We start from the raw sequence: 25,793 nt of genomic DNA, 5'->3' as shown, positions 1-25,793 counted from the left end.
TGAGTCTAGAGTCTGGAGTTGGAGTCTAGAGTTGGAGTTGTAGTTGAAGTCTGTAGTCTAGTCCAACCAGGGATTAGGCTATGTCAGAGTCAAGTCCAGGCCTGAAGCCTGTGGACCAGGAGAGGGTAATGCAGTCCCTGTAACCGTGTTCCAGATCCAAGGAAAAGGTTCCCCTCCTGAATTTATATATGCAGAAGCAGGAACACCACTGTTAAACAGCCTGAGGACACTGAGAGAGACAGAGGCAAGTCAAGAAAAGCAAGAGGTACTCAAGACAACAGAGGAGGTACTTGATAGAGATAAAACCAAGGATATACGCCAGAGCTAGGGCATTGGACCTTGGAGAAGAGTTTCTATGTTCCAGGATCAGTCAGGAATAGAGTGCAAGCTGCCTGTACTGCAAGTCCTGTGTTTAACACTCTAAAGTCACCTTGCTATTTATATATATATTGCCTGCATCAACTGTATTGAAAATCAACTGTCTTCAAAGGAACTGCGCTTCCGTCAATGTCCCTAAATGATGACTACTAAAGTTTGAATTCTGTTTTAACATCACGTGGTTCCTCAGTTATTCCTGCTATCAGCAAACGGCGTGCCACCGTTTAATTGGCACTGGCGTCACGAACATTTCTCATCATCACCTGCCCTTGCAGAGAGTCAGCCGTCTCAGGTTAGTGTCTATTGCACTACAACACCCAGGAACATTTCTAAACCTAACTTGAGTACGCTGCACCTCTCTTTTGGCGTCACGAACAGGATACGCACGCTTTCTAGTGCAAGAAGCGTGAAGTTTGTGCCTTATACAGTTGCCCTGTGACCAAAGTGACGAATTGCCTGTTTTATTAAAGTGGACTTTGTGGACTGAAAAACATACCCAAAGTGTGCCTAAAACCTCCAAAAAGCGCTGTGCAGTGTTGCGCTATCAAGAGGAAAGAAATCGCCACACCGGAGTGTGGTTTTATGGACTTTTCATCATCCTGCTTGCTGTCAGTGAATAGACAGCGCTTCTACCAAAGATGGCCGCTGAGGCTACTGAAATAGCTGCTGCGTCATCTTCATCCCGAAAAAGCGGGAAAAGTTGGCGCCCTTCTGATGAAAAAGCGGGAAGGAGTTCAAGGTCAGGCGCCACTGCTTACCTGGACATTTGCATGTCGGCCAGCATGGACTCCACCTTCCCCATACTGGAATACCTGGGGGGCAGCCTCCCAGTGCAATGGGAGGGTCTGGCTGATCTTATTGGCGCCACCCTATCGCTCTCCAGAGAAGGTTCGAGCATGTTGGAGAGTGAGCAGAGCTTTGCTGCAACGTCCGCGCCTGAAATATCAAAGATGGAGAATGATGGTGTAGAGCCTGAGGACGCTCCACCGGCCTACTCTCCGGGACCGGAGAAACCCGCCTGCCCGCCACGGGAGAAAGAACCAGAGCCCTGCTATGGCTCTTGGAGAGACTTCTTTCAGCCCTCTTTCAAGTGGTCCTCATTAATGCCAGAGATCCGGGAGGCCGCTATAAAGCGGAATACAAAGACTAAAATATATTATGAGGAACTGACCAAGACTATCCATGAACGACACACCAACACCCAACCCCGCCTGGAAAGGAGAAAGGGGTTGGTGGTGTCCTTTGACAAAACCCGTGGCTACAGGTTCATCCAAGATTATCTAACTGGCAGAGACTTATATGTTAACAGAAGATCTGTCAAGAGAGACTACCTCCCTTCCTATCAGCACAGCCTCCGCGAGGGAGAGGAAGTGGAGTTCACCCCTGCCGAGAGCCTGAGAGGCCCTTATGCAACTGCTGTGACCCGTCCCAAGCGAGAACCTGAGGACTGGGAGGCAGAAGAAGACTACTCTGGCTGCGAGCGGGAACCTGAACGCTCTCCAGAGCCGGCCCATCACGCCTTCCAAGAGCGGGGGTCCTTCATTGGGCCTAATGTCTTCTGGCAGCCAACCGTGTTGGAAAAATGGGTGAGCCCCTATCCTTCCCCCGAGCTGCCTCGTCGGGAGAAGACCGTACAGGACATGGAGAATTTAAAAGGACTTCGGGTTACCTTGGAGAATATCCGGAAGGGTAGGAGACCCGATGCGCCACTGGAATCTGCAAAGGCCGCGTCCGAGCCATCGTTGACTGTACCTGCGCCGGCGGCGCCAGCAGAGGACGGCGATTCCGACACAGAGAGCATTGGTGACCAGATCGTCCGGCTGGAGGAAAAGTTGTGGGAGCTGCGCAAGATTGCCACCGCCAGGATCCGGACGCCGCCTAAGGAGGATGAGGTAAGGGTGCCTGTCACCACCCGTAGACCACCTTCTGTCACCCCCGCTCCGTTGCGGCCCCAAAGAGGACCCGCTATTGCTGTGAACTGCTGCACAGAGCCCACCGGACCGCTTGCGGCGGTACCCAATGCAGCACAACCCACAATCATTGTGCCGGGACCGGTACGGTCCACAAGAGGGTCTACCCCTAGGCCCATGGGGCCAATATCTATTAGGGGCCCCTTTACCTTGCAGCTGCCCCCTGACACCGTTATGTGGGCACATCCTCCTGTAGAGGACTACTACAGGCCGTACTTGCCAGCAGAGCCGGGTAATTATGACATGCCACTGTGAATCAGCCTGCTAGGCCTTTGATTTATTTTGTTAGAAAAGATGATGTTGAAAGCTTAACCCTTCCAGGACAGGAGTCCTATGTTTTCTGGTCCTTTGTTGCTGCTGCCAGTTTATCCACGGCTCAGTGGTAGGTGTTAACCACTGAAGTATTAAAGTCAACGAAGTCAAGTTTGTTTCCAGGACCTCTTGCCTGCTTTTGCTATCCCACGCCAAGTTGTGCCTGTTCCTTTGTTGCACCTTTTACCCTTAACCCCCTTTTCAGGTTGATCAGGGGTATTACAGCACTTATTTTATATTGTGCAACTTGATACTAAGGAACCGTGCCCGGAGATAGACTCAAAAGAACCTGAGCCTCTGAGATTTTTACTCGTTTTAAAGGAAATGTGCCCAGAGATGGACTCCACCGCATGAGAGCCTCTGTGATTTATAGGAAAATAACCTGGGTACGGACTCATATTTGTTCTTTGAGCCTCCAAGAACTTTTATACTGTTTTACCGTTTCTTGCTGTTCTAATATGGACTTATTCATTGTCATGGACTATCCTGGTATTAATGTCACACTGTGCCAGGTCAGCGCCCCAGTTCCATTCACTATCCTGAGAGAAGAGAACGACGCCCCTTGTCATCACCCTTCACCTTTGCCAATTGGACCTGATATGAATGTAAATGCAGATGAATGACATATATGTATGCCTGCATGTGTCTTTTTCTGTTTCAGGTAAAGATTCCAGTTGGGCGGGCCCTGATGGAGTACGAGGTCGTACTCAGCTTAAAGCAGTGGGGTATGTAGTGTACGGGGACTGTAATGCCCGTCACTACAGAAGGGTCACTTGTGTGCTGTCGTCCCCCTTATTTATGGGGAAGTTGGTATAAGTCGTCTTTATAAAATGTAATGTAATGTAATGCTATGTACTTCCCTGTTACTGTGAAATTTGCATGTGCAGGCCTGCTAGGGGTGTCATTCCAGCTCTTAGTCACAAGAGGGAGCTAGGGAGCCCTAGTTTATATAAGGCCCAGTCAGGGAAGGAGAGATGAGTCTAGAGTCTGGAGTTGGAGTCTAGAGTTGGAGTTGTAGTTGAAGTCTGTAGTCTAGTCCAACCAGGGATTAGGCTATGTCAGAGTCAAGTCCAGGCCTGAAGCCTGTGGACCAGGAGAGGGTAATGCAGTCCCTGTAACCGTGTTCCAGATCCAAGGAAAAGGTTCCCCTCCTGAATTTATATATGCAGAAGCAGGAACACCACAGCTAATCAGCCTGAGGACACTGAGAGAGACAGAGGCAAGTCAAGAAAAGCAAGAGGTACTCAAGACAACAGAGGAGGTACTTGATAGAGATAAAACCAAGGATATACGCCAGAGCTAGGGCATTGGACCTTGGAGAAGAGTTTCTATGTTCCAGGATCAGTCAGGAATAGAGTGCAAGCTGCCTGTACTGCAAGTCCTGTGTTTAACACTCTAAAGTCACCTTGCTATATACATATATATTGCCTGCATCAACTGTATTGAAAATCAACTGTCTTCAAAGGAACTGCGCTTCCGTCAATGTCCCTAAATGATGACTACTAAAGTTTGAATTCTGTTTTAACATCACGTGGTTCCTCAGTTATTCCTGCTATCAGCAAACGGCGTGCCACCGTTTAATTGGCACTGGCGTCACGAACATTTCTCATCATCACCTGCCCTTGCAGAGAGTCAGCCGTCTCAGGTTAGTGTCTATTGCACTACAACACCCAGGAACATTTCTAAACCTAACTTGAGTACGCTGCACATGCTCTGATACTCCCCCTTGCCTTCCCCTGAATCGTGCAGGACCAGGGCCGTCTGTAACGCAGGGCAGAAGGGGCGGCTGCCCCTGGCCCAGTTGCTCCTGGGGGGCCCAAGTGTCACGGCCTATGGTCGTGACTCTTTGTGTCGCATGCAGTTACCAGCGGTCTGCTTGTTGTCTACCGCAGGTGAGGACAGTTTGTATGTTTGTCTCACGTATGGTTGCCGCTGGCAACATAATTATGTTTGGCAGTGTAGCAGCCTGTGCTGCTTGCTAGGCGGCTCGCTGTCAAGGCATGCGGTTGCTTCTGGCAACATATGTATGTATGTGTTCACTTTCTATGTTTGGTGTGCACGGGATTCATGTTATGTGTGCATTTCCCCTTTAAGTGACACTTACCTGGTCTGGTGTTGGAAGGGTTAACTCCTTTCCTAGTTTGTGGGTGTGGATACTTGGGCTATTTAGCCTCTGCTGGATCCCTGTAGCTGAGGGGTACTCCAGCCATGCCTTATGCTGGAGTCATCCTCCTGGTCTTATACCATCTGTCCAGTGAGGGCCACCCTTGTGGTCATAAAACATGTTAAGCTTATGTTTGTGTGGTGTCTTTCCTTATTGCAGCTTTGGATCTGGTTTCCTGTGTGTTTATGTGTGTGTGCTGTCTCCCTCTATGTTTGGTGTGGACATCAGCATTTGAACACGTGTTCCAGTCAGTGTGTCTGTGGCAGGTAGGTGTGGAAGGTAGGTGTTGTATATGTTTCCCTTTCCTTGCAGCTTGGTCAGTTTAGACTCCTGTTCGTCCGTGTCTAGGAGGAACAGGTTTTCTTACCCTGCTCCTAATTCAGGGATATCCTGAGGGCTAGTAGGAACCCGAGGTTCCGGAGTATGAGCCCTCCTACCATCTGGGTTGGCTCATACAGTTAGGAGTCAGGGTCAGAGTTAGGGACGCTTTAGGAGGTGACCTGCTCCCTGAATCTGTTGTCCTGGCCTAGCAGCTTCCCCATTCTTATAACATCGCACGGTTGAGGGTTCCCCCACTCTCAGCCGTGACACCAAGGCAGCTGCTTCTTGAGCCCCGCTGGCCACTCCAGTGGCATATCGATCGCGGTCGCAGAGGGTGTGACCGTGACCGGGACAGGTGGGAGGGGGGCCACAGTCCCACAGCCCCGCAAGTGCTTTTTTTTTTTTTTTTAAGTACGGCAGCCAGGCCCTCTCTGTATTTGAAGTGCGGCTGCGCTGCACTGAATTCTATTCCACAGCTGGGACTGGGAGGGTATCGGGATTGCGATTTGCACGCCACCTAACTGAAGCCTGCCGCAGCCCGCAACTTAGTACAGAGCGTAACAAGTACCGTATTTTTCGCCCTATAAGACACACCAGCCCATAAGACGCACCTAGGATTTTGGGGAGGAAAATAAGAAAAAAAAATGTTTTAACCAAAAAGGTGTGCTTTTGGTGTGGTTTGGAACTAATGGTGGTCTGTGGATGACGGACACTGTTATGGGGGGATCTGTGGATGACGGACACTGTTATGGGGGGATCTGTGGATGACGGACACTGTTATGGGGGATCTGTGGATGACGGACACTGTTATGGGGGATCTGTGGATGACGGACACTGTTATGGGGGGATCTGTGGATGACGGACACTGTTATGGAGGGATCTGTGGATGACGGACACTGTTATGGGGGGATCTGTGGATGACGGACACTGTTATGGGGGGATCTGTAGATGACGGACACTGTTATGGGGGGATCTGTGACGGACATTGTTATGGGGGGATCTGTAGCTTGCACGGTTACAGGGGGGATCTGTGGATGGCACTGTTATGGGGAATCTGTCGGTGGCACTGTTATATATGTGCCATCCACAGACCCCCCACCCCATAACAGTGCCATCCACAGACCCCCCCAGCCCATAACAGTGCCATCCACAGACCCCCCACCCCATAACAGTGCCATCCACAGACCCCCCCAGCCCATAACAGTGCCATCCACAGACCCCCCCACCCCATAACAGTGCCATCCACAGACCCCCCCAGCCCATAACAGTGCCATCCACAGACCCCCCACCCCTTAACTGTGCCACCCACGGATATTCCCCATAAAACTGTCATCCTCAGATCCCCCCCCCCCCCCCCCCGCCGCTCTAGTATACAAATATAAAATGTCTTATTCAATTAAAAGTGATTAAACATGCCCCCTCACTCCTAATATTACCGTAGATCCTAACAGCTTCAGTACAACGCAGGCAGGAAGGCCGGACGGCCGGCGCGTCACTCACTGACGTCACTTGCCTGCACCGCCTGCTTCATTCATAAAGTAGCGGCGCAGGCACGTGACATCAGGGAGTTACGCTGCCGCCCGCCCGGCCTGCCTGCATTCTACTGAAGCTGTTAGGATGTACGGTAATATTAGGAGTGGGGGGGCATGTGTAATCACTTTTAATTGAATGAGACATTTTATATTTGAATATTGCAGCACTGGAGCGGCGGGGCTATAGTACAGTGACTGCACTGCCCCGCCGCTATTGCCACCCCTCAGCTCCTCTTCCCAGTCCCTCCCCGCTCGCTCGTACATCGCAGCCTGCGATGTAAAACTGTCAGCATTCACCCCATAAGAAGCAGGGGCATTTTTCCCCCATTTTGGAGGGAGAAAAAGTGCGTCTTATGGGGCGAAAAATACGGTAGGTAGTAGTATTTTTTTAAATAATGTATGGTACTGCCCTGGCACACTAATCCTGCTTTATCTGGGGGTGGGGGTGGGATCTGAGGTGAGGTGATGATCAGTGGTGCGGCAGTGCTGGCTACGGCCAGCTGTATGAGGGCAGGAGGGCAGCAGTTATCTTACTGGAAAACCCTTTAAGGGAAGTAGGGAGTTGAGGAATGATACATGACCAGAGATAATTCTTTTCTTGCATAATTTTACATTGTGTACTGGACATTCGTCTGCAGTTCGAGATTACAAAAAAATGTTTACACATAGACTGAATTTTTTATAGAATTCCCAAAACCTGAATATCATGAATTTTACCGAGTTCAGCCAGAAATTTGCACAAAGTTTACATACTGGACTTGGATTACATACCCTGGGCCCTGTATCACCTCTTCTTCCTTGTGCTCCCCTAGATCCTTTATATCCCTGTAAACAACATGCAAATATGTGATAAAATATCTTGTATGTCTACACATACAGTATAAAAGGTATTACATATCCCTTTCATACTAACTATCTGAGCCACGGGTGCCCATATGTCTAGGTACCTTTTTACTAAACACCCCATTTGTCATTGCAGATCACATTTTCTGATAAGTGCCAGAACACATCGTGGTGCAACTAAACCAAATCTGAGAAGAGCAATAATAACGTTCTTGCATAGCAAGATATTTACTGAAACTAAATAGGATATGCATGGGATCTGTAGGTTTAGTGTAGCAGGTGTGATGAAGTCAACTATGAGCCTTTTAGGATGTGTCACAAATGTTAAGTATTCATATGATGTATCCCAACAGAGTTTAGATGGTTTCATATTGTACAATTGGCACTGCAAAAATGGAACAAAATTCCAAAGGATTGGGCAGTATGAAATCCAAGATGCCTTGTGTATGGCTTTATTGTACTGCTTGTGCTATCGGTTATAATGTCACTGTTTTTTATAAAAAAAATTGATATGTCATAGTGACATATTAAAGGTTTCGATCTGTGGGGGTTCAAGTGCTTCGACCTCCACTGATCGCTAAAACAAGTAGAAAGAAATGCCAACAGCTCTGTCTCTCCTCCCTGCTCAATAGAAAGTCTACGGGGCACATTTCGAGTCTCCTGCAGTGAGGCGAGTCTGAGCTCAGTGTGAGCGCCTCTTCTTGTTTTACTGATTGGCAGGGATCTCAGCACTCCGACCCCACTGATCAAAACCTTTGTTATGTAACTATGAAATATCAAAAGTTTTGCTAAAATACACTCACACACTAAGGGCTCATTGAGACGAACTTAAGGGCTCCATACCCGTGCTGCGGACCGCAAATAGCAGTCTGCAATGCATGGGCACCAGGCTTATGCACTCCGTTGTGCGGATGCGGACACGTTGACTTGAATGGGTCCACGATCCGCAAGATAGGGCAAAAGATAGGATATGTTTTATCTGTTGAAGTGCAGAGGCAAGGAACAGAAGGCCCATGTAAGCGCTTCCAATCCCTGCCTCTATTCCGCAAAAGATAGGACATGTCCTATCTTTTGTTGTATCTTGCGGATCACGGACTCAAGTCAATAGGTCCGCATCCACATCACAGAGTCCACACGGAGTGTGAACAGAGCCCTTACAGTCGTGTGAATGGGGCCCAAACCTGACATTGGCATGGGTCACGGCTGCACAGATGTGTCCGTCTAGCACTTGCATACCTTATTTTAAATATTACTTACCTTATTTGAAATATTACTTAATTTTACACTTCACTGTTGACAACTTTGACCTTCACCATCAGAGGCAAATACATTTTATATATATATATATATATATATATATATATATATACACAGTACAGACCAAATGTTTGGACACACCTTCTCATTCAAAGAGTTTTCTTTATTTTCATGACTATGAAGGCATCAAAACTATGAATTAACACATGTGGAATTATATACATAACAAACAAGTGTGAAACAACTGAAAATATGTCATATTCTAGGTTCTTCAAAGTAGCCACCTTTTGCTTTGATTACTGCTTTGCACACTCTTGGCATTCTCTTGATGAGCTTCAAGAGGTAGTCCCCTGAAATGGTATTCCAACAGTCTTGAAGGAGTTCCTAGAGATGCTTAGCACTTGTTGGCCCTTTTGCCTTCTCTCTGTGGTCCAGCTCACCCCAAACCATCTCGATTGGGTTCAGGTCCGGTGACTGTGGAGGCCAGGTCATCTGGCGCAGCACCCCATCACTCTCCTTCATGGTCAAATAGCCCTTACTTTCAAAATTTTCCCAATTTTTCGGCTGACTGACTGACTGACCTTCATTTCTTAAAGTAATGATGGCCACTCGTTTTTCTTTACTTAGCTGCTTTTTACTTGCCATGATACAAATTCTAACAGTCTATTCAGTAGGACTATCAGCTGTGTATCCACCTGACTTCTCCTCAACGCAACTGATGGTCCCAACCCCATTCATAAGGCAAGAAATCCCACTTATTAAACCTGACAGGGCACACCTGTGAAGTGAGAACCATTTCAGGGGACTACCTCTTGAAGCTCATCAAGAGAATGCCAAGAGTGTGCAAAGCAGTAATCAAAGCAAAAGGTGGCTACTTTGAAGAACCTAGAATATGACATATTTTCAGTTGTTTCACACTTGTTTGTTATGTATATAATTCCACATGTGTTAATTCATAGTTTTGATGCCTTCAGTGTGAATCTACAATTTTCATAGTCATGAAAATAAAAAAAACTCTTTGAATGAGAAGGTGTGTCCAAACTTTTGGTCTGTACTGTATATAGACACATTTACTTATAGGATTTGGCTACCTTCTTGGTATCTGTTTGTAAGATAATTACATTACATTTACTAACACCGCCTTTATTGATATTCTACACCATTTTCTATATTTCATATCCCCCTTGTTTACAAAGAATTTTGTGCTGCCCACACAGAGATCCTGTCCATAAAATGGCTGCTAATGGAAGGTCATGTAACCTGGCAAATCACCCCCATGTGATGTCTCTTTCTTTCAGATACACTGGACCTGCCGTCTGCACTTGTTTTGCTGGAAGTTTAGTGCAGGGGCAGTGTGTTTGAATGGAGGAGACATCTCATGGAGGTGATCTGCCTGGTCACATTACCCTCCATCAGCAGCCATTTTATTGGCAGGACCTCTGTCTAGATAGCACAAAAGACTTTGGTGCGGAATTCCAACAAAGGCTATATTAGTAAGTGCCATATAATCATCTGACAAACATATTGATCAACAATAACCAGAAAGTGGGCAACACTTTTAAGTAGTGTTAAGCAAATCGAAGTTCACGAAGTCGACTTCGATCTGATTTTCAGGGAAAATTCGATTAGCCGTGAAGCCGAATTTCCTCATGATTCATAGTAACGAATCGATTTTAACGAAACCACTGCAATACTTTAATATGGCTCTCAGAAGCCGCGATCAGCGATGAACGCGGCATCTGAGTGGTTTAATGACTGTCATTGAACCCGCTATTTACTAAGAAATGCACTAAGACTTTGTCACAAAGCCAATTTTTTGTAAAATCTAATTTTAGAGAACTTTGCTCATCTCTACTTTTAAGTACAGGTATATATCTATACCTTTCTAGAAAATAGTGATGAACCCCCCGCACTACATGCCGCATAGCAGTATCATAGTTTACGTAGACACAGCACAGTTTCATATTAAAGTTCTCTTTTTTATTTGTTAGCCCCAGAATGTGATACATCTATAGCTTCATACAACTGAATTAAAGGGTTTTTATGGAGATTTAATGTTTTTGGCCTATTCTCAGGATCCTGCACCCCTGCCGATCAGATGTTTTGCAGCTCCAGCACTGGAAGTTACACCAAAACTACACAGCTCCATACATCTGTGTAGTGGATGGAGCTGGATATTGCAGCGCTGCTCCTATTGAAGTGAATGGAAGCACTGTTTTAGTAACCATCTCTGTTCACTACAGAAACTGAGCTGTGTAGTTGACTTCTGGTGCCTGAGCTACTTCATCTACTGTTAAACAGTTGATCGGCAGGTGTGCAGGGTTCAGACCCCCACCAATTAAGCTATTAATGTTAAAGTACCAGAGAACCCCTTTAAGACCTTCCTCCTTCTACTGGTAAGTACTAGTTACTAAGTTCCTGTAGTGACACACTCTAGAAGTCTACCAACTGTCCCTACTGTCTGAAGACATGGCTTGCTCATTTTATTAAACACCCCAAGTTTTCCTTTGCATTTGACTTTAACTATACGCCAAATATCCCAGGTACATTAACTTACTTGTCTTCCGTAAACTCCTCCATAACCTACTGATCCTTGTTTGCCTTTTTCACCCTAGAAAATAAAAGGCACAATTTTAGCTCTTAGGGGCACCACCATAAGAAAAGGATGCTTTTTTTTACTCAATATTCATAGAAAACAATTATTTTTAGAATTTTTGGCATTTTTTTCTTTTTCATTTCTGCATTACTATGTAATTGAACATTAAATGCTAAATATTGTCCTTCTATAGTAGTCAACACAAATAAGACCTCCTATATAGATAGGTAAACCAATGTCAGTTTACTGCTGTGAGAAGGTGTTAAGTGAATGGTGATCCACATAATAATAGTAGACCTAGAACTGGGATAACAGTATCACAGCTTTATTTATCTCTTAATAGGCCTAGATGCCCACAGCATTGCATTGCTTAGTGTTGTGTGGGGTGCTCTGATTGAGTTATGCAGGGGAACTTTCTCTGGTCACACTGACGAGGATAAACAAGACTATTTGCTGTGCTAAAGGTCCAACCAAAGAGGAACTTAAAGGATAACTATCATATTTTCCTAAAAACAATTTTTTTTAGCATATGTTACTGCTGCAGCAGCATTATGCATAAAGCAATCTTTAGTTTCTTCACTTACCGCTGTTTTCCTTGAGTTTTCCCCTTAGTTATGGCTCTTTTGAATCCTACATTATGAGGATCTTCTCAAGATGGCTCCTCTGCCAGTTCTCTGAGGCAAAAACTGCATTCCCTCAGGTCACATACAAATCGGCTGTAGCCAGCAGCTTTCTGCCAGCCAATCAGATTGGATTACTGAGAGACACGCCTCCTCACTCTGAAGCCTAATGCAGGCATGCAGTGTGAAGGACCGCCCCTCTGTCTTCCTAGCCGGAGACAGATGAGCCCTAGCAACGGTCTTTTAAGGGAGCAGTGGAAAGGGACAGAGGACATTAATGAAAGCTGTTATTATAAGGTAATTACAGATCCTTTTACAATCATTGACAGACTAACTCAGATATACATGCCTAGCTCTAATAAACTAGCAAATAAAGAAAATATGACAGTTATCCTTTAAAGAGCCAGGACAGGAAGCAGAATACATGGAGTAATCAAAAAATAATATTCACAAATAGATTGTTAATATCTGATAAAAAAATTTTTTTATGGAGTGTCCGTTTAAACTGTCTCTTTATATACATGCATCTAATATGAATTTTCCTTACTTTTGATCCAGGAAATCCAGAAAAGCCTGGTTCCCCAGGGAGGCAGTTGCAACCGGTTGGTGCTTCATTTTGACCTAAATTTGAACACTTCATACAAAAGAAAAATAAAGAAACAATATCCATTAAAACATATTCATAAAAAACCCTAACACATAGCACAGAGTTTGTAACTTTTCCAAGAGATGAAATCTCTCCAAAAGACCACCCTTTTGAGAGGACTAATCCTTTGTCTACGCCAGATTCCCTGTGATCTATTTTCAAAATCATTATATCCCATGCACATTGGCCTGTGTCGGACTGGAGTGCCTAGGGCTCACCAGTAAAATTAATTCTAAGGGCCCACTGAAAAGGCAAATATTACCTCCCTGCACAACAGTAAGATGCTGCAAGATGCTACACGATGATTGATTATGGGGATCTCTGCAACAACTTCAAAAGGTGGTTCCAGGGGAAAGATGATACTGTACACTGGATGTCACAGATATTTTTAGTATGCGCACACGTTACACAGGAGATGTAGCGCAGATAATGTCGCTGTCTGCAGCAGCCAAACAATTGCAAACTATTTATCGCAAGTTGCGCTAAAAATATATATTGCTGCCAGATACAATAGTCCTTAAAAGGACTTTTGGATCTCTAACAATTGCACGCAATTTAGCGCAGGTTGCGCTAAAAATATATATTGCTGCCAGACACAACAATAGTCCTTAAAAAGACTTTTGGGTCTCTAACACCAACCCTGCCTAACAAAAAAATAAAATTCAATTCCCTACACTATCTGTCCCTTCTACAGCACAGCTCTCTCTGACTAAGACTAAACCGAACCACGTGTCATGACGCGTTCCGGACAGCCAATCACTGTAATGCCAGTAACCAACATGGCTACGGCATTACAGTGAATGGCAGTACTTACCTGCACGTTTATTGGCTGCGTAGCAGCTAACAAACGTGCGGGGAGGAGACTCGAGCACACGCGGTATTTGGCCGAACACCGTGATGCACAAGCTGAACTGGTGTTCGGCCGAGCATGCTCGCTCAACACTAAATATTACCATAAGTTAACCAATAAACTTACTAGTCCGGTTAATTCACAACATGTAGCTTCCTCTGCTCTTGCTGCGTCAGCTAAAATATCCAATTGTTGTATGTCAATCTAAGTAAAAAAAAAACAAATAATTGAATTGATTCTTTTGGCTCTTGACAGAGTGCAGTACATTGTAAACCTTTTATACCATTTTGAAAAGTTGTTACTAGAAAGATTCAGAAACTAATTAGTAAGCATAAATCAATAACATTTAAAACTGCATCACAAAAATATATATGTTATTAATATCTTAATAATTGGGAAACAATTTTTTTCTTTGTAATATTTTTAAACATATACATACTGTATATTCTGTTTTTCTAATTTGTGATAATCAGCTACAGAAAGGCATTCTATGGTATTCTGTTTTTGCTAAATTTTTGTAGAGAAACATTTTTATTAACACCCATGGGGATTTGATTGTTGAAAATGTAATCCTTTATTACGTCAGGCATACGTTGTTTTTGGTTGGCAGAATGGCAGAATCTGTTACCCAGTAACAGGAACCTAGATGTGGATATGAGTAAAACCTAAAATAATTTACTGATTGGCCACACAAGAAGCGTAGACAACATTGTCAGTCAAATTTATGGCATATCCATTGGATATGCCATAAATGTCCTTTTTGCAATATAAATGACAATATACCAGCAGTGACAATCAAGAGATGGAGAAGCAGAGAGAGCTACAGACCAGTCAACCATTTGTGACTTGCCCTCCACACTTACCAAAAACATCCTGTTAGATGGACCTTCTACAAATACACCTTACTCACATTAGCTGTAGCATCATCTTTCAATTTACGAGCCATAGTGCTGATTCCATCTGTCTTGATTGTGCCATACAGACTGACAGGCGAAGATCCAACTTGTTGGCAATCCACATAGAGAGTAAACTGATTTCTCCGAACACTCAAGGACAGCTTGTGCCATTTTCCATCGAAGAGTTTGTCCACATTCTCGAATGTTATTACTTTATCTCGCCCTGACGCAGCTACACTGTAAACATCTACAGCATTCATTTCCCCATAAAGTCGCAGCCTGAATTGTTCAATCCCAGTTCTTGACTCAATCTGCAATAGATTCCAAACCTCTCCCGGTGTCTTTTCTTTTATTCTAAAAGTGGAGATCAAGGAAAATTCCTGTGGTACTCCATATGGGAAAATAAGCCTAAAAGAGGAACGGAAAAAGAAGAAATTTGATATTGTATCATCACTGCGATATGTGAGAAATAGCGAGAACTACTGATCTGGATATAAATGAAATTGCAAGAGATATCCTAATGCAAACAGATACCAGAAGTGCTAGATATTTATTACACCAGGCTATAGTCATTATTGACTATAATATAAGCATCTTTTGTGATAATTGTTCATCACACAAATGTCTGTAGACACTTTTAGAAACAAAAATCCAAACAGATGATGGAATTGCTTGCAGAAGAACAGTTAAAGGTGTCTCATCACAGGCAACCCCTTTCACAATAGGGTCCAACTTGACATCCCTAGCAAACAGCTGATTTTCCCAAGGGGAAGCCATATCCAGCCAGGTATTTCCACAGCTGTAGCATTCGAAACCTAACATTGCATGGTGGGAATTTACACAAATGACTGTCCATTAGAGATCAGCAAATTCATTTTAAACAAATTTAATTTTTTCAGATTCAGATTCCAGCCCAAAACGAAATCCTTTGCTATTCGATTGGGAGGAATCTCTCAAAATGGCAGCCACCATTTTACAGGACAGAAGATGCAGAAGAAAGCATTTGCCACCACAAGGTGATAATTTGTGGACCATGTTTTAATTTAAAATCCTACAGTACAGTGTGTTATTAAACATGCTACCACCGGCTACCATCCGTTTACCCATAACCATATATGTCACTGTCACTTTCACATTACCAATGCTGTCTTGACATTAAAGGACTTGACAGGGGTTGGACACAGTCCTAGGAGATCTCAGAATGTCATACACAACTTTTCAGGCACTTTCTAATCAAGCTTTGTTTCAGATTTATTCGTACTTGCATTGAATCTGCCAACCGATTCATTAGACTAGGAACCAAAATGACCTTCAAGGAATTCATTCTTCTCTACTGTCCATGTAATAGAAGGACAACTCAATGCTAGAATGGGAGTCTCTTGTATTGTTTTTGTCTTCATGTGGCACTGTGGCAGACCTTTTAAGAAGGAATTGTGGTGACCCTGACTGAACACTCATCTGTCTAACACCATGGATGTATTGATTGATTTATTTAAACCACAATTAAAAGCAATATTCTACTGAGCCAAAACTTTACTTTACGGTACTTTAGAAACTGACTTACTAGTTGAGCCAGAAAAAGTGATGACTAACTCATGTTTAGAAAGGATGTATGATTAAGACTTTGTGGGCAAAGTTTTGTTTGGAAAGAGTAGAAACCACTTAGAGAGTCTCAGAAAAAAGTGTGTGTGTTAGAGAAAATGTGTGAGTGTATAAAAGATACATAGATATTTAGTTTTCTAACATTTAATCTATGAACACTCTTAATTTGGTTAAAATATTAGTAAGCTATGCCAGATTTCCAGGTAAAGAATACAATACCGTGATTGTCTTGTAACATGGGCTCTTGAGCCAAGTTGATATGCTTTCATATTATTTTGTGATCCAGTAACGATTCTCACTCCAGAAATACTTGATACCCGTAATTCTTCAATTAAGTTTGTTGCTAAAAAAAAAAGTTAGAACAAAAAGAAAATACAATGGAACAATTTGTATGCACTAATACCACCACTCCCATGTCTACAAATAGGAATTAAAGTATAGTAGATAATAAAGAAATCATACAAAAAAATTATTTTCCTGCATTGTATAAACCAGGGACACCCAACCTGCGGCCCTCCAGCTGTTGCAAAACTACAATTTCCTGCACAGCCTACAGCTCTTAGGGCATGTTGGGAGTTGTAGTTTTGCAACAGCTGGAGGGCCACAGGTTGAGCATTCCTGGTATAAACTGTCTGAAAAATACATTAATTCAAAACATATTTTCTTCACAAAGTTTCCATACTGTGCAATTTGCTTCATCTAACTTAATTTAGAATCTAGCTTTTGTCATAAGCAGAGGCAGCTATCCCCTTCATACTAGGGGCATAGCTGTAAGAGGTGCTCTCACACTCAGACCCTGGTGTCTGAGGGGGCCCAAAAGGTGTCCTGACACATAAGACATCAGTAAACTATACATACGGCATATGTTAGGTGGGGACCATGTCACAGATTTTGCTTTGGGGCTCAGAAGCTTTAGGTTCACCTCTACCCCCAGCTCATCCCAAACTTACTTATTAGGTGCCTGTTGACCCTGAAATCTATTGTTGTAGAGTGCTAACCCTGCTACATCTGTACATCTGTCAGATTACCAAAATGTGAGGGACACAATGGAGAATGGCTTCTGTAATATAATATTATGCTATGGACATTAAGGCACCCTTAATGGAACATACAATTCCAAGAGACTGCACCTCGACCCTGTGTGGTTCTACTGAGTCAACTTAGTCCATCATTTGGTCTTATGGTGCTTTCAGTGTCTCCCAGTAGAACTACGCAGGGTCCAAATGTTGCACCCATAATATGCACCTCAATATGCATGTGCATTGTAGCACCTGAAATGGGCGTACAGACTTTTATAGAAGTATTATGCTCTACTGACGGGCTAGCACAGAGACAATCAAGTGACAACATAAACATGGTGGAAAATGTAATGAATACCTTCATCCTGGTAGGAAAGCTCTGGTGCTGGTAAACTATTCTCATTCTCACTTGGGGTGGTGCGGCCATGATATGGAAATATTGTTGTAATTGTAGTCACATCTCTTGCTGCAAAAAATGATTCTGTGGGATATGGGTAAGGACCTGATTGTTCTGGTACAAGCTGTGTGTCCGGATAGTAGCCAGAGAATGTAACTTCATCTGTATAATGTCCTTCTGGGACATTTGTTCTAGAGGGAATCTCTGATGCAGTTATCAAAAAATTATCTCCTGATGAGTAGTTATCATATGGATCTCTCCCATTTTCATTCTCTTCGGAATAGATTTTTCCCTGAAATTCATTATCACCTAATTTGAAAACACAAACACATACGGTAAGTGAAAGGATATGATTTTGACAGTTGAGCGATTAGAGAGGAGAAAATAATTACGAACCAAGTATGATCTAGGCTACAAAATAACCTCTAATGCAAAATTAAATCTATAATATGTTAGATGTGTGCTGAAAATTTTCTAAGTGCTGGTGGTTGTAACATAAAGGGGGGCACAATCTAAATGTGTTTGGTTCATTGCTTAGTAGCAGACAAAGTGGAATCTATTGCAGATTCAGCCCCAGCGCTATTATACCCACAGGGTAAATCAGCCTACAGTCGCCCGCAGGCAAGGATTACTATGAAAGTTATTCTGTTTTTGTGTTCTAATGTGAGACTTTGTAGAGAGCCTAAAGAAAAACTGAAAGGGGATGTCATGTACGTATTTGCCTTTCTGCAGCAGCGGTGGCACCGGCATCACTCAGTTACCACAGTAATCAGCCCCGCTGACAATGCGACTGATCAGCCTATCAGGTAGCAGGACGCCGAGCCAATCAGGCTTGGTACCGGCTTCATGTGCTTACTGTGAAAGTGTTTTTTAAAGAGGACCTGTCACCGCTCCTGACATGCCTGTTTTAATGGCTATATGTATTCCCCAGGTAATAACCATTCTGGAACATCTTATGGCTCTATGCTGTGCCATTTCTGTGTTATTTCTACTAGAAATAACCACCCCTCTGTACCCTTAGTGCAGATTGCTAGCAATTCATTCATAACTTCTAGTAGAAATAACAAAGGAATGGCACTACATAGAGCCATAAGAATAGATGCTCCAGAATTGTTATCACAGGGGGATGCATGAAGCTAATAACACAGGCATGTCAGGAGAGGTGAAAAGTCCTTTTTAAACCGCCAAATGCTGGCAGTTGCCTTTGATCGGTCTTTATGCCTCACTAGCATGTATTGTACTATTGTTTAGAACCCTGGTATTCTGACTTTTGGATTGTCCCTGATCTTGCTTCTGACTGCCGAGTATTCCTCCGACATTATTTCCTGGCACTAACCCCATCTGGTAATTGACTCAATTTGTATCTTAGTTCTGACGTATCACTCAGGTTTGGACTCTGGCCTGATTTTGATTCTGATCTGGTCCTGGTCTTGCCTGTCTGGTTCTGACCTGTTTTTTTCTGACTACTCTTTTACCCCACCAGGTTTGGGCCCCTGCACTTAGTCAAGTTAGGGGCTGTCGCCAAGTTGGGAGCCACCAATTAGGGAGGATTGTCCAAGTAGGTATGAACAGTGGTGCAGTGGACTACAGGGCTGCAATTTCCCCTACCCCACTTGACAGGGGCCTTTTTTTTTATCCTGCAAGATTTCTTTTAATCTTACATACAATTAATTTTCAATGTTCAATTATGTAAAATATGAAGGTCATCCCATATAAAGCTTTCTGTTAACATTTATGGAAAATATCAATATTTGATCTTCACGAATACAGTATAAAAAAGGTGAAGCAGCAGAGTACAGTGGTGCGTGAAAGTTTGGGAACTCTTCAGAATTTTTTTTATTTCTGCATAATTTTGACCTAAAACTACATCACATATTTACACAGGTCCTAAAAGTAGATAAAGATAACCAAGTCAAACAAATGAGTTAAAAATATTAGACATTGTAATTTAGTTATTGAGGGAAGTAATCCAATATCACCTGTCGTGTAGTAATAACTGTAATTAAACATTTCTAGTAAATGTTGATTAGTCCTGCTCATCGGCTTGGAGGAATTATAGCCCATTCCTCTGCACAAAACAGCTTCAACTCTGTTATGTTGGTAGGTTTTCTCCTATGAACTGCTCGATCAGGTCCTTCTACAACAGGGATGCTTAACCTTCGGCCCTCCAGTTGTTGTAAAACTACAACTCCCACCATGCCCTTCTGTAGGCTGATAGCTGTAGGCTGTCCGGGAATGATGGGAGTTGTAGTTTTGCAACAGCTGGAGGGCCGCAGGTTGAGCATGCCTGTTCTACAACATTCCTGTTGGAATAAGTTCTGGGCTTTGACTTGGCTATTCCAAATTGTGGGGGGGGATTTATCATAGACTGGCTAATGTTTATGAGTCCATCATCAGGAGGACACTGAACAACAATGGTGTGCATGGCAGGATTGCAAGAAGAAAGTTGCTGCTCTCCAGTAAGAACATTGCTCCCTGTCTGCAGTTTGATAAAGATCACCTGGACAAGATTGCCAAACAATTGGACATTATTGCCAAACAATTGGACATTAATCACCCCACTGTCCAGAAGATTATCTAAAAGAGGAAAAGGTTTCAAACAATTTCTAACTTAAGCCTGTATTACACTGGCAGATTTTCTGCCAGATGATCGCTAACAAGCATTCGTAGCAGGCTCGTTAGCGATCATCTGGCAGCCTAATACTGCCACAGATTACCCAATGAATGAGCAAAGGCTTGTTCATCTGGAAATCGTGATCTTTCAGCATGCTGAAAGATCATGATTTGCCGGCAGCAGATTGTAATGTCTAATCATGATCTGCTACCGGCAAAACACTAAACAGCATGGGGATGAGCAAAGGCATAACGATCCTCCTCATGTTGTGGAGGAGATCGCTGCATGTTATAGCATAGTTATATGTTCTTTATGAACTCCTGAATTTTATCACAGGATCTGCAAGTAGGTCTTTGGACTTTGCATCATGACAATGAAGCTAACTATACCAATAGAGGCACTAATCGCTAAAAAAAGGAATGAGGTTTCTTGAGTGGCCAGGTCACAGTCCAGGTCTAACTAGAGAAAGCATGCAAGAATCCCCTTAAACTGCTCACATCTAAAAGTAAAAAAATAAAAAAAAGTTCTCCAAGGCAATCTTAGAGAGTAGTAGAGAGTAATTATAAGAAACGCCTGCAAAAAGTGAAAAGTGGTTCTTGCCAAATTACAGGGGATTAGAACTAAAGTTATACCTGTTTTTTCAAAAAGAGCAACTGGCATATATAGGGATATTTTGTGTAAAAGTATTGCACCATTTTTTTTTCAACTACTTTATTTTTATATGTTGTTTAAAGGTAGAGGAAATATTGCTATGTCAATGTATGATAAAAATTTTTTTCCAAGGCATGCTTCTTTTTTGCATGACTGTACATGATCAATATTTTACATGCTAAATAGCTTTTATTCATCCTTGCTTGTTGCCAGCTAGTGTAACGCCCCAGAGGTGCATTACCACCTTTGCACCCCGCTACTATCTCCTGTGGTTAACCTAATGTCATTCTATGTATTTATTTCCAGGTCTTGTATAATGTGCATATATTTTTCTATGTAACCGTTATGTTTAAGTCTAATATGCCTGGTTCACCAGCAGGTGGAAGCAAACACGGCAGAGCTATCTCACATAGAATGGAGCTTTTCCTTCCATTCTAACACCCCCCTCTGTGGTGTGGTGGGCGTGTCCCACTTGCTGCAGGGATGGAGGAGTTCAGTTTAGACTTAGTCGAGCTTAACCCATGCTAGGGGAAGGTTCGAGTTTACCCCCTGCTAAGGGAGGGGTGCAGCAGATGCACGTCCCTGCTGGACCTACCTTGTCCAGGCCAGCAACAGCACCTATAGCTCTGCTGGATGTGGAGTTCACAGCTGGTAGCCTCTGAAGCCAGGAGTGAAGTTCCCTGGACAGTTTAGAGTCAGACTACAGAGAGAAGTTGGGGCCCCCAGAGAAAGCCAAGTTATACAGCTATCTTGTCAGTACAGCAGAGCCAGAGAGCAACAGATGTAGCAGAGAAGAGTTTGCCTGCCAAAGCCTGCTGGAACCAAGATAAAGCCTGAAACTGTTTGGAGAAATGTATATGCAAAGTAAAGCTGTTATCAACTTCATTGCAAGGTCTGGACTCAATTTATTTCTCCATCCCTTTCATCAATAACCCCCTTTCCAATGCTGCGTAGCCAAAGCCTAGGGTCCAGCGTATCCAGGTAGGAGCACCGTGACACGTGCACCAACATTTAGGGTCATTATAGGTTACACTACACTACTCTGGCATTCCTACACCTGGATACCATCCACAATATCACTAAAAGGGGCCCTGTGCCCTTGTTGCTTCACTGCAACTGGCGTCACGAAAACAAGTACTTTATTTTTTCTCTTAAAGGGCCCTGGGGGGAGGCGCCCGCTGCACTAGCATTGGAATGATCCATGCATCGTTGTTTTCACTTTCAACAAACTGTGATTGCTATAATTAGAGTAAATGGCTTTCAACTTTGGTTAATTTCCAGTATGTCAAATGGCAGATTCCATGTCATATGTAGAATTATGAGTCATAATTTAAGCCAGGCAATCTTCATTCAGGAGATCAGGAGGTTACTCACGTCATAAAGGAGTTGTGAAATTTACATAGCTGTAAACTCAAACTATAGCGAATGTGTAACCTATTGAATAGTTAAAGTCACAAACATCATCATCATGAAAAACATACAGATGAATTCAAGGCAAGTCTGCAGCTAGAACATTACATGGGAGACTCCCAATATAAATTCTCAAAATTGCTTCTTCTCCAGAGGCTAGAGATGACACCATCACAAAATGTTTATGTATTTAGATAGCAGTACAAGTTTTAGAAAAATAAATTAACAAATCAATATTTTTCCATGTTGAAATTTCTTAGGAACTTCTACACAATCAGTACAGTTTGTAGGGGATTTAGTCGTCAGGGAACATTAAAAAGGTAGTCCTCGTCACTACGTAGCCACGAGATATGTCTACATACTGTAAATTGAGCATTGTGAATAGTATAGAATGTAGAGATGAGCGAATCGAAGTGGAATTCAATCCGAATTTCAGGAAAAATTTGATTTGCACCGAATCCGAATTTCCTCAGGATTCGTGGAAACTAATAGCATTTTTTCCTAAAATGGCTGCTGCACGTGTTAGGACATGGAGCAAGGAACTCTGGGAACGAGGGATCACCCACAATGCCATGCATGCATCCAATCAGCAGCCAGCGAGCCCTGTGATGTCACAGACCTATAAATAGCCTCAGCCATCTTGGATTCTGCCATTTTCCAGTGTACTTAGTGCAGGAAAAAAAATAAGGGCCTATTTGCCATTTAGCGGTGCAGTTATATGTTCTAAAGCCCTTTTTGGCGTGTATTAGTGGCAAAAAAATATATATTATTTGCCGTTCAGCGGTGCAGTTATATGTTCTAAAGCCTTTTGTAGCATGTATAAGTGGAAAAAAATAAGGGCCTATTTGCTGTTCAGCGGTGAAGTTATATGTTCTAAAGCCCTTTTTGGCATGTATTAATGGCAAAAAAATATATATTATTTGCCGTTCAGTGGTGCAGTTAAATGTTCTAAAGCAGTGATGCCCAACCTACGGCCCGCGGGCCAGACCGTCCCGCAAAGCTGTGTCATGAGGCCCGTGCAGTTAGGCTGGACAGTCCAGTTTTAAGACTCCTGGTCCTCCTTCCGGCGCAAGTCCAGGACGGACAGCCAGGAGTCCTCCTTTAGGGTCCATTCACACGTCTGTAGTGTATTGCGGATCCGTAATACACCCGGCCGGCACCCCCCATAGAACTGCCTATTTTTGTCTACAATTGCGGACAAGAATAGGACATGTTCTATTTTTTTGCGGAGCTGTGGCCCAGAAGTTCGGGGCCGCGCTCCGGAAATGCGGATGCGGAGAGCACATAGTGTGCTGTCCGCATCTCTTCCGGCCCCTTAGAGAATGAATGGGTACACACGGATGCGGACCCATTTGCGGACGTGTGAATGGACCCTTGGTGTGGTAAAGGGTCAGGGTCCGTTTAAGTTTACCCATGGCAGGCACAGGCAGGTAGCACGTCGTCTGCACAGTGTGCTGTATGACATGACGTCACAATGCCATCTAGCGCTGCCTGCGTTGTCGGAGAGAACTGTTATCTACAGCAGGCAGGACGGAGCGCGGGTGCCACTGCCAGCAGTGTACGTTGGTTTAATGGCGGTGCATCTCCGACAGGTATTTGTATAGCGCAGTCACGCAGCAATATTGTGCTCACAGCATCTCTGTTCCTGTGCCGCGTGTACAGGGAGCAGCTCAGTCATCTGCACAGCCATCACTATATAGGGGAGGAACATCAGATAGACGGGGTGAGGGGAACCAGGCGCCCCTCAAATCACCACTGTAGCTAATAATATACATGCCCCCCCCACCCCAAAGAGTACAACACACGAGGAGAAGAGATTCGCTGTGTACTAGGGGCACATGTTTTACATGACTCCTCTTTACTAGTCCCAATGTTCCCAAAAAGAAGTCACATATACCCCCATAACAGTGTGCCACCCATATATACCGCATAACAGTGTGCCACCCATATATACCCCATAACAGTGTGCCACCCATATATACCCCATAACTGTGTGCCACCCATATATACCCCATAACAGTGTGCCACCCATATATACCCCATAACAGTGTGCCACCCATATATACCCCATAACAGTGTGCCACCCATATATACCCACATAACAGTGTGCCACTCATGAGGACGAGTCAGATGGGAGCAGGAGGTCTATGGAGGATGTGACTGGCGAGGGTGGTAGTGGAGGAAGTGATTGGACCTGAGCCTATTTCTTAATATGTGATTACTATGTCTGGTGCCCGTGTGAGAGAACTCATAATATTGTAGGACAAGGCATTTCTAAAGAGAGTTTCCTGCATTCCACTCCTTAGTCTTGCTATGCCCAGAGATGTGTCACCTTCACAGTAATGCCCAGATGTGCCCCCTTCACATGGTACAAATGCCCAGATGCGCCCCTTTACAGTAAAAATTCCCAGATATTTGCCCATTCACAGTAGTAATGCTCACACGTGCCCCCTCTCAGTGTTTGCATTTCTTTCTGGCAAAGTTACCTGGTTCTGGCCCGCGACCCAGAGACCGTTGAGGAGGACATCAGTGACATGCAGATAGTACTCAATGATGATGATGATGTAGCTGATCGCACTTGGGAGCCAGGTGAATTAGGGGCTTCATCATCATCGGGAGAAGAGGGTGGCAGCTTGCCCATGAGGCAGCAGTGGAGCCAGCAAGTCGCTAGCGTGGCCGGGAGTCAGCAAGGTGGCAGCAGTGGGAGGTTGGGAGCCAAACGTGCCAAGGGTAGACCTTTTGCTTCTCAGGAGCCTACCTGCCTGGAAACTAGTGGTGCCGGGGTTCACGGAAGCAACGGCGGTAGCAGTTAGTCAGTCCGGAGTGTTGGGGTAAAATCACCTACTCGGTGGTGTGGCAGTTTTTTGTTAAGCCGCTGGAGGAGGTGAACATGGCCATTTTTAGAATCTGTGGGCAGAAGATGAGGCGTGTCCAGGGTGCCAATGTTGGCACCAAAGCCTTGTATATGCAGAATCACCATAAAGTGGCCTGGGAGAACCGTGGCTCTAATGTGGTGGTCCAGCCTGCCGCAGCAACCGCTGCATCACCCAGTGGCACGCACTCGATTTCACGCAGTCAAGGCTCCACCACCTCAGCCGAAGGGAGATGTCTGTCCTTCCTATCGACTGCTAGTCCTGATGCTCCTGCTCCTCCTACTCCTCATCAGTCATTCCGTCAGCAATCGATCACCAAAGCGATTGCCAAGAGACAACAGTATGCGTGCACTCATCCAACGGCGCAGAAGCTGAATGTGCTCCTGGACAAGTTGCAAGTTGCTGGTTCTGCAGTCTCTCCCTTTCCAAGTGGTGGACTCTGCACATTTCAGAGAACTGATGGCTTGTGCCGAGCCGAGGTGGCGAGTCCCAAGCCGTCATTTCTTTGCCAAAAAGGCAGCACCAGCCCTGCACCCGTATGTAGAACAGAAGGTGGGCCAGTCCTTGAGCCTGTGCACGGCAGCACCGACGTGTGGAGCTGTATCTACGGTCAGGGAAAAAACATGTCCTTTACGGCCCACTGTGTGAATGTGGTTCCTGCACAGCCACACCAGCAACTTGGCCAGGTGATGCCTCTTCCGCCTCCACGTTCTCAGGCCGTTGATCCTGCAACATTGTCCACCTCAGTCTTCTTATCCTCCACCGTGTCCTCAGCATCCACTGCAGGGACAATTCACAGTGCCCCTCCAGCATACCACATGTGCAGGGCACAGCGGTGTCAC

At 44.3% G+C, this 25,793-nt stretch overlaps 1 protein-coding gene across 1 annotated transcript in view; it reads right to left on the bottom strand.

Annotated features, from left to right (window-relative positions):
* The window catches only part of LOC121002530 (collagen alpha-1(IX) chain-like), a 107,357-nt gene that overhangs the window by 69,515 nt on the left and 12,049 nt on the right, over positions 1-25,793 (bottom strand). The window contains exons 2-10 of the mRNA XM_040433975.1: positions 19,691-19,980; positions 19,284-19,290; positions 17,365-17,712; positions 16,207-16,330; positions 14,400-14,793; positions 13,604-13,693; positions 12,541-12,627; positions 11,335-11,388; positions 7,449-7,502 (exon numbers count right to left, since the gene is read on the bottom strand). Of these exons, the coding sequence (XP_040289909.1) occupies positions 7,449-7,502; positions 11,335-11,388; positions 12,541-12,627; positions 13,604-13,693; positions 14,400-14,793; positions 16,207-16,330; positions 17,365-17,712; positions 19,284-19,290; positions 19,691-19,980 (1,448 nt within the window). The remainder of the gene's footprint in view (positions 1-7,448; positions 7,503-11,334; positions 11,389-12,540; positions 12,628-13,603; positions 13,694-14,399; positions 14,794-16,206; positions 16,331-17,364; positions 17,713-19,283; positions 19,291-19,690; positions 19,981-25,793) is intronic.

This window comes from Bufo bufo, chromosome 5, assembly GCF_905171765.1.
Source record: "Bufo bufo chromosome 5, aBufBuf1.1, whole genome shotgun sequence".
NCBI classification, from domain to species: domain Eukaryota; kingdom Metazoa; phylum Chordata; class Amphibia; order Anura; family Bufonidae; genus Bufo; species Bufo bufo.
Note: the sequence above shows the minus strand (reverse complement) of the source record. Positions and strands in the feature narration are given on the sequence as shown.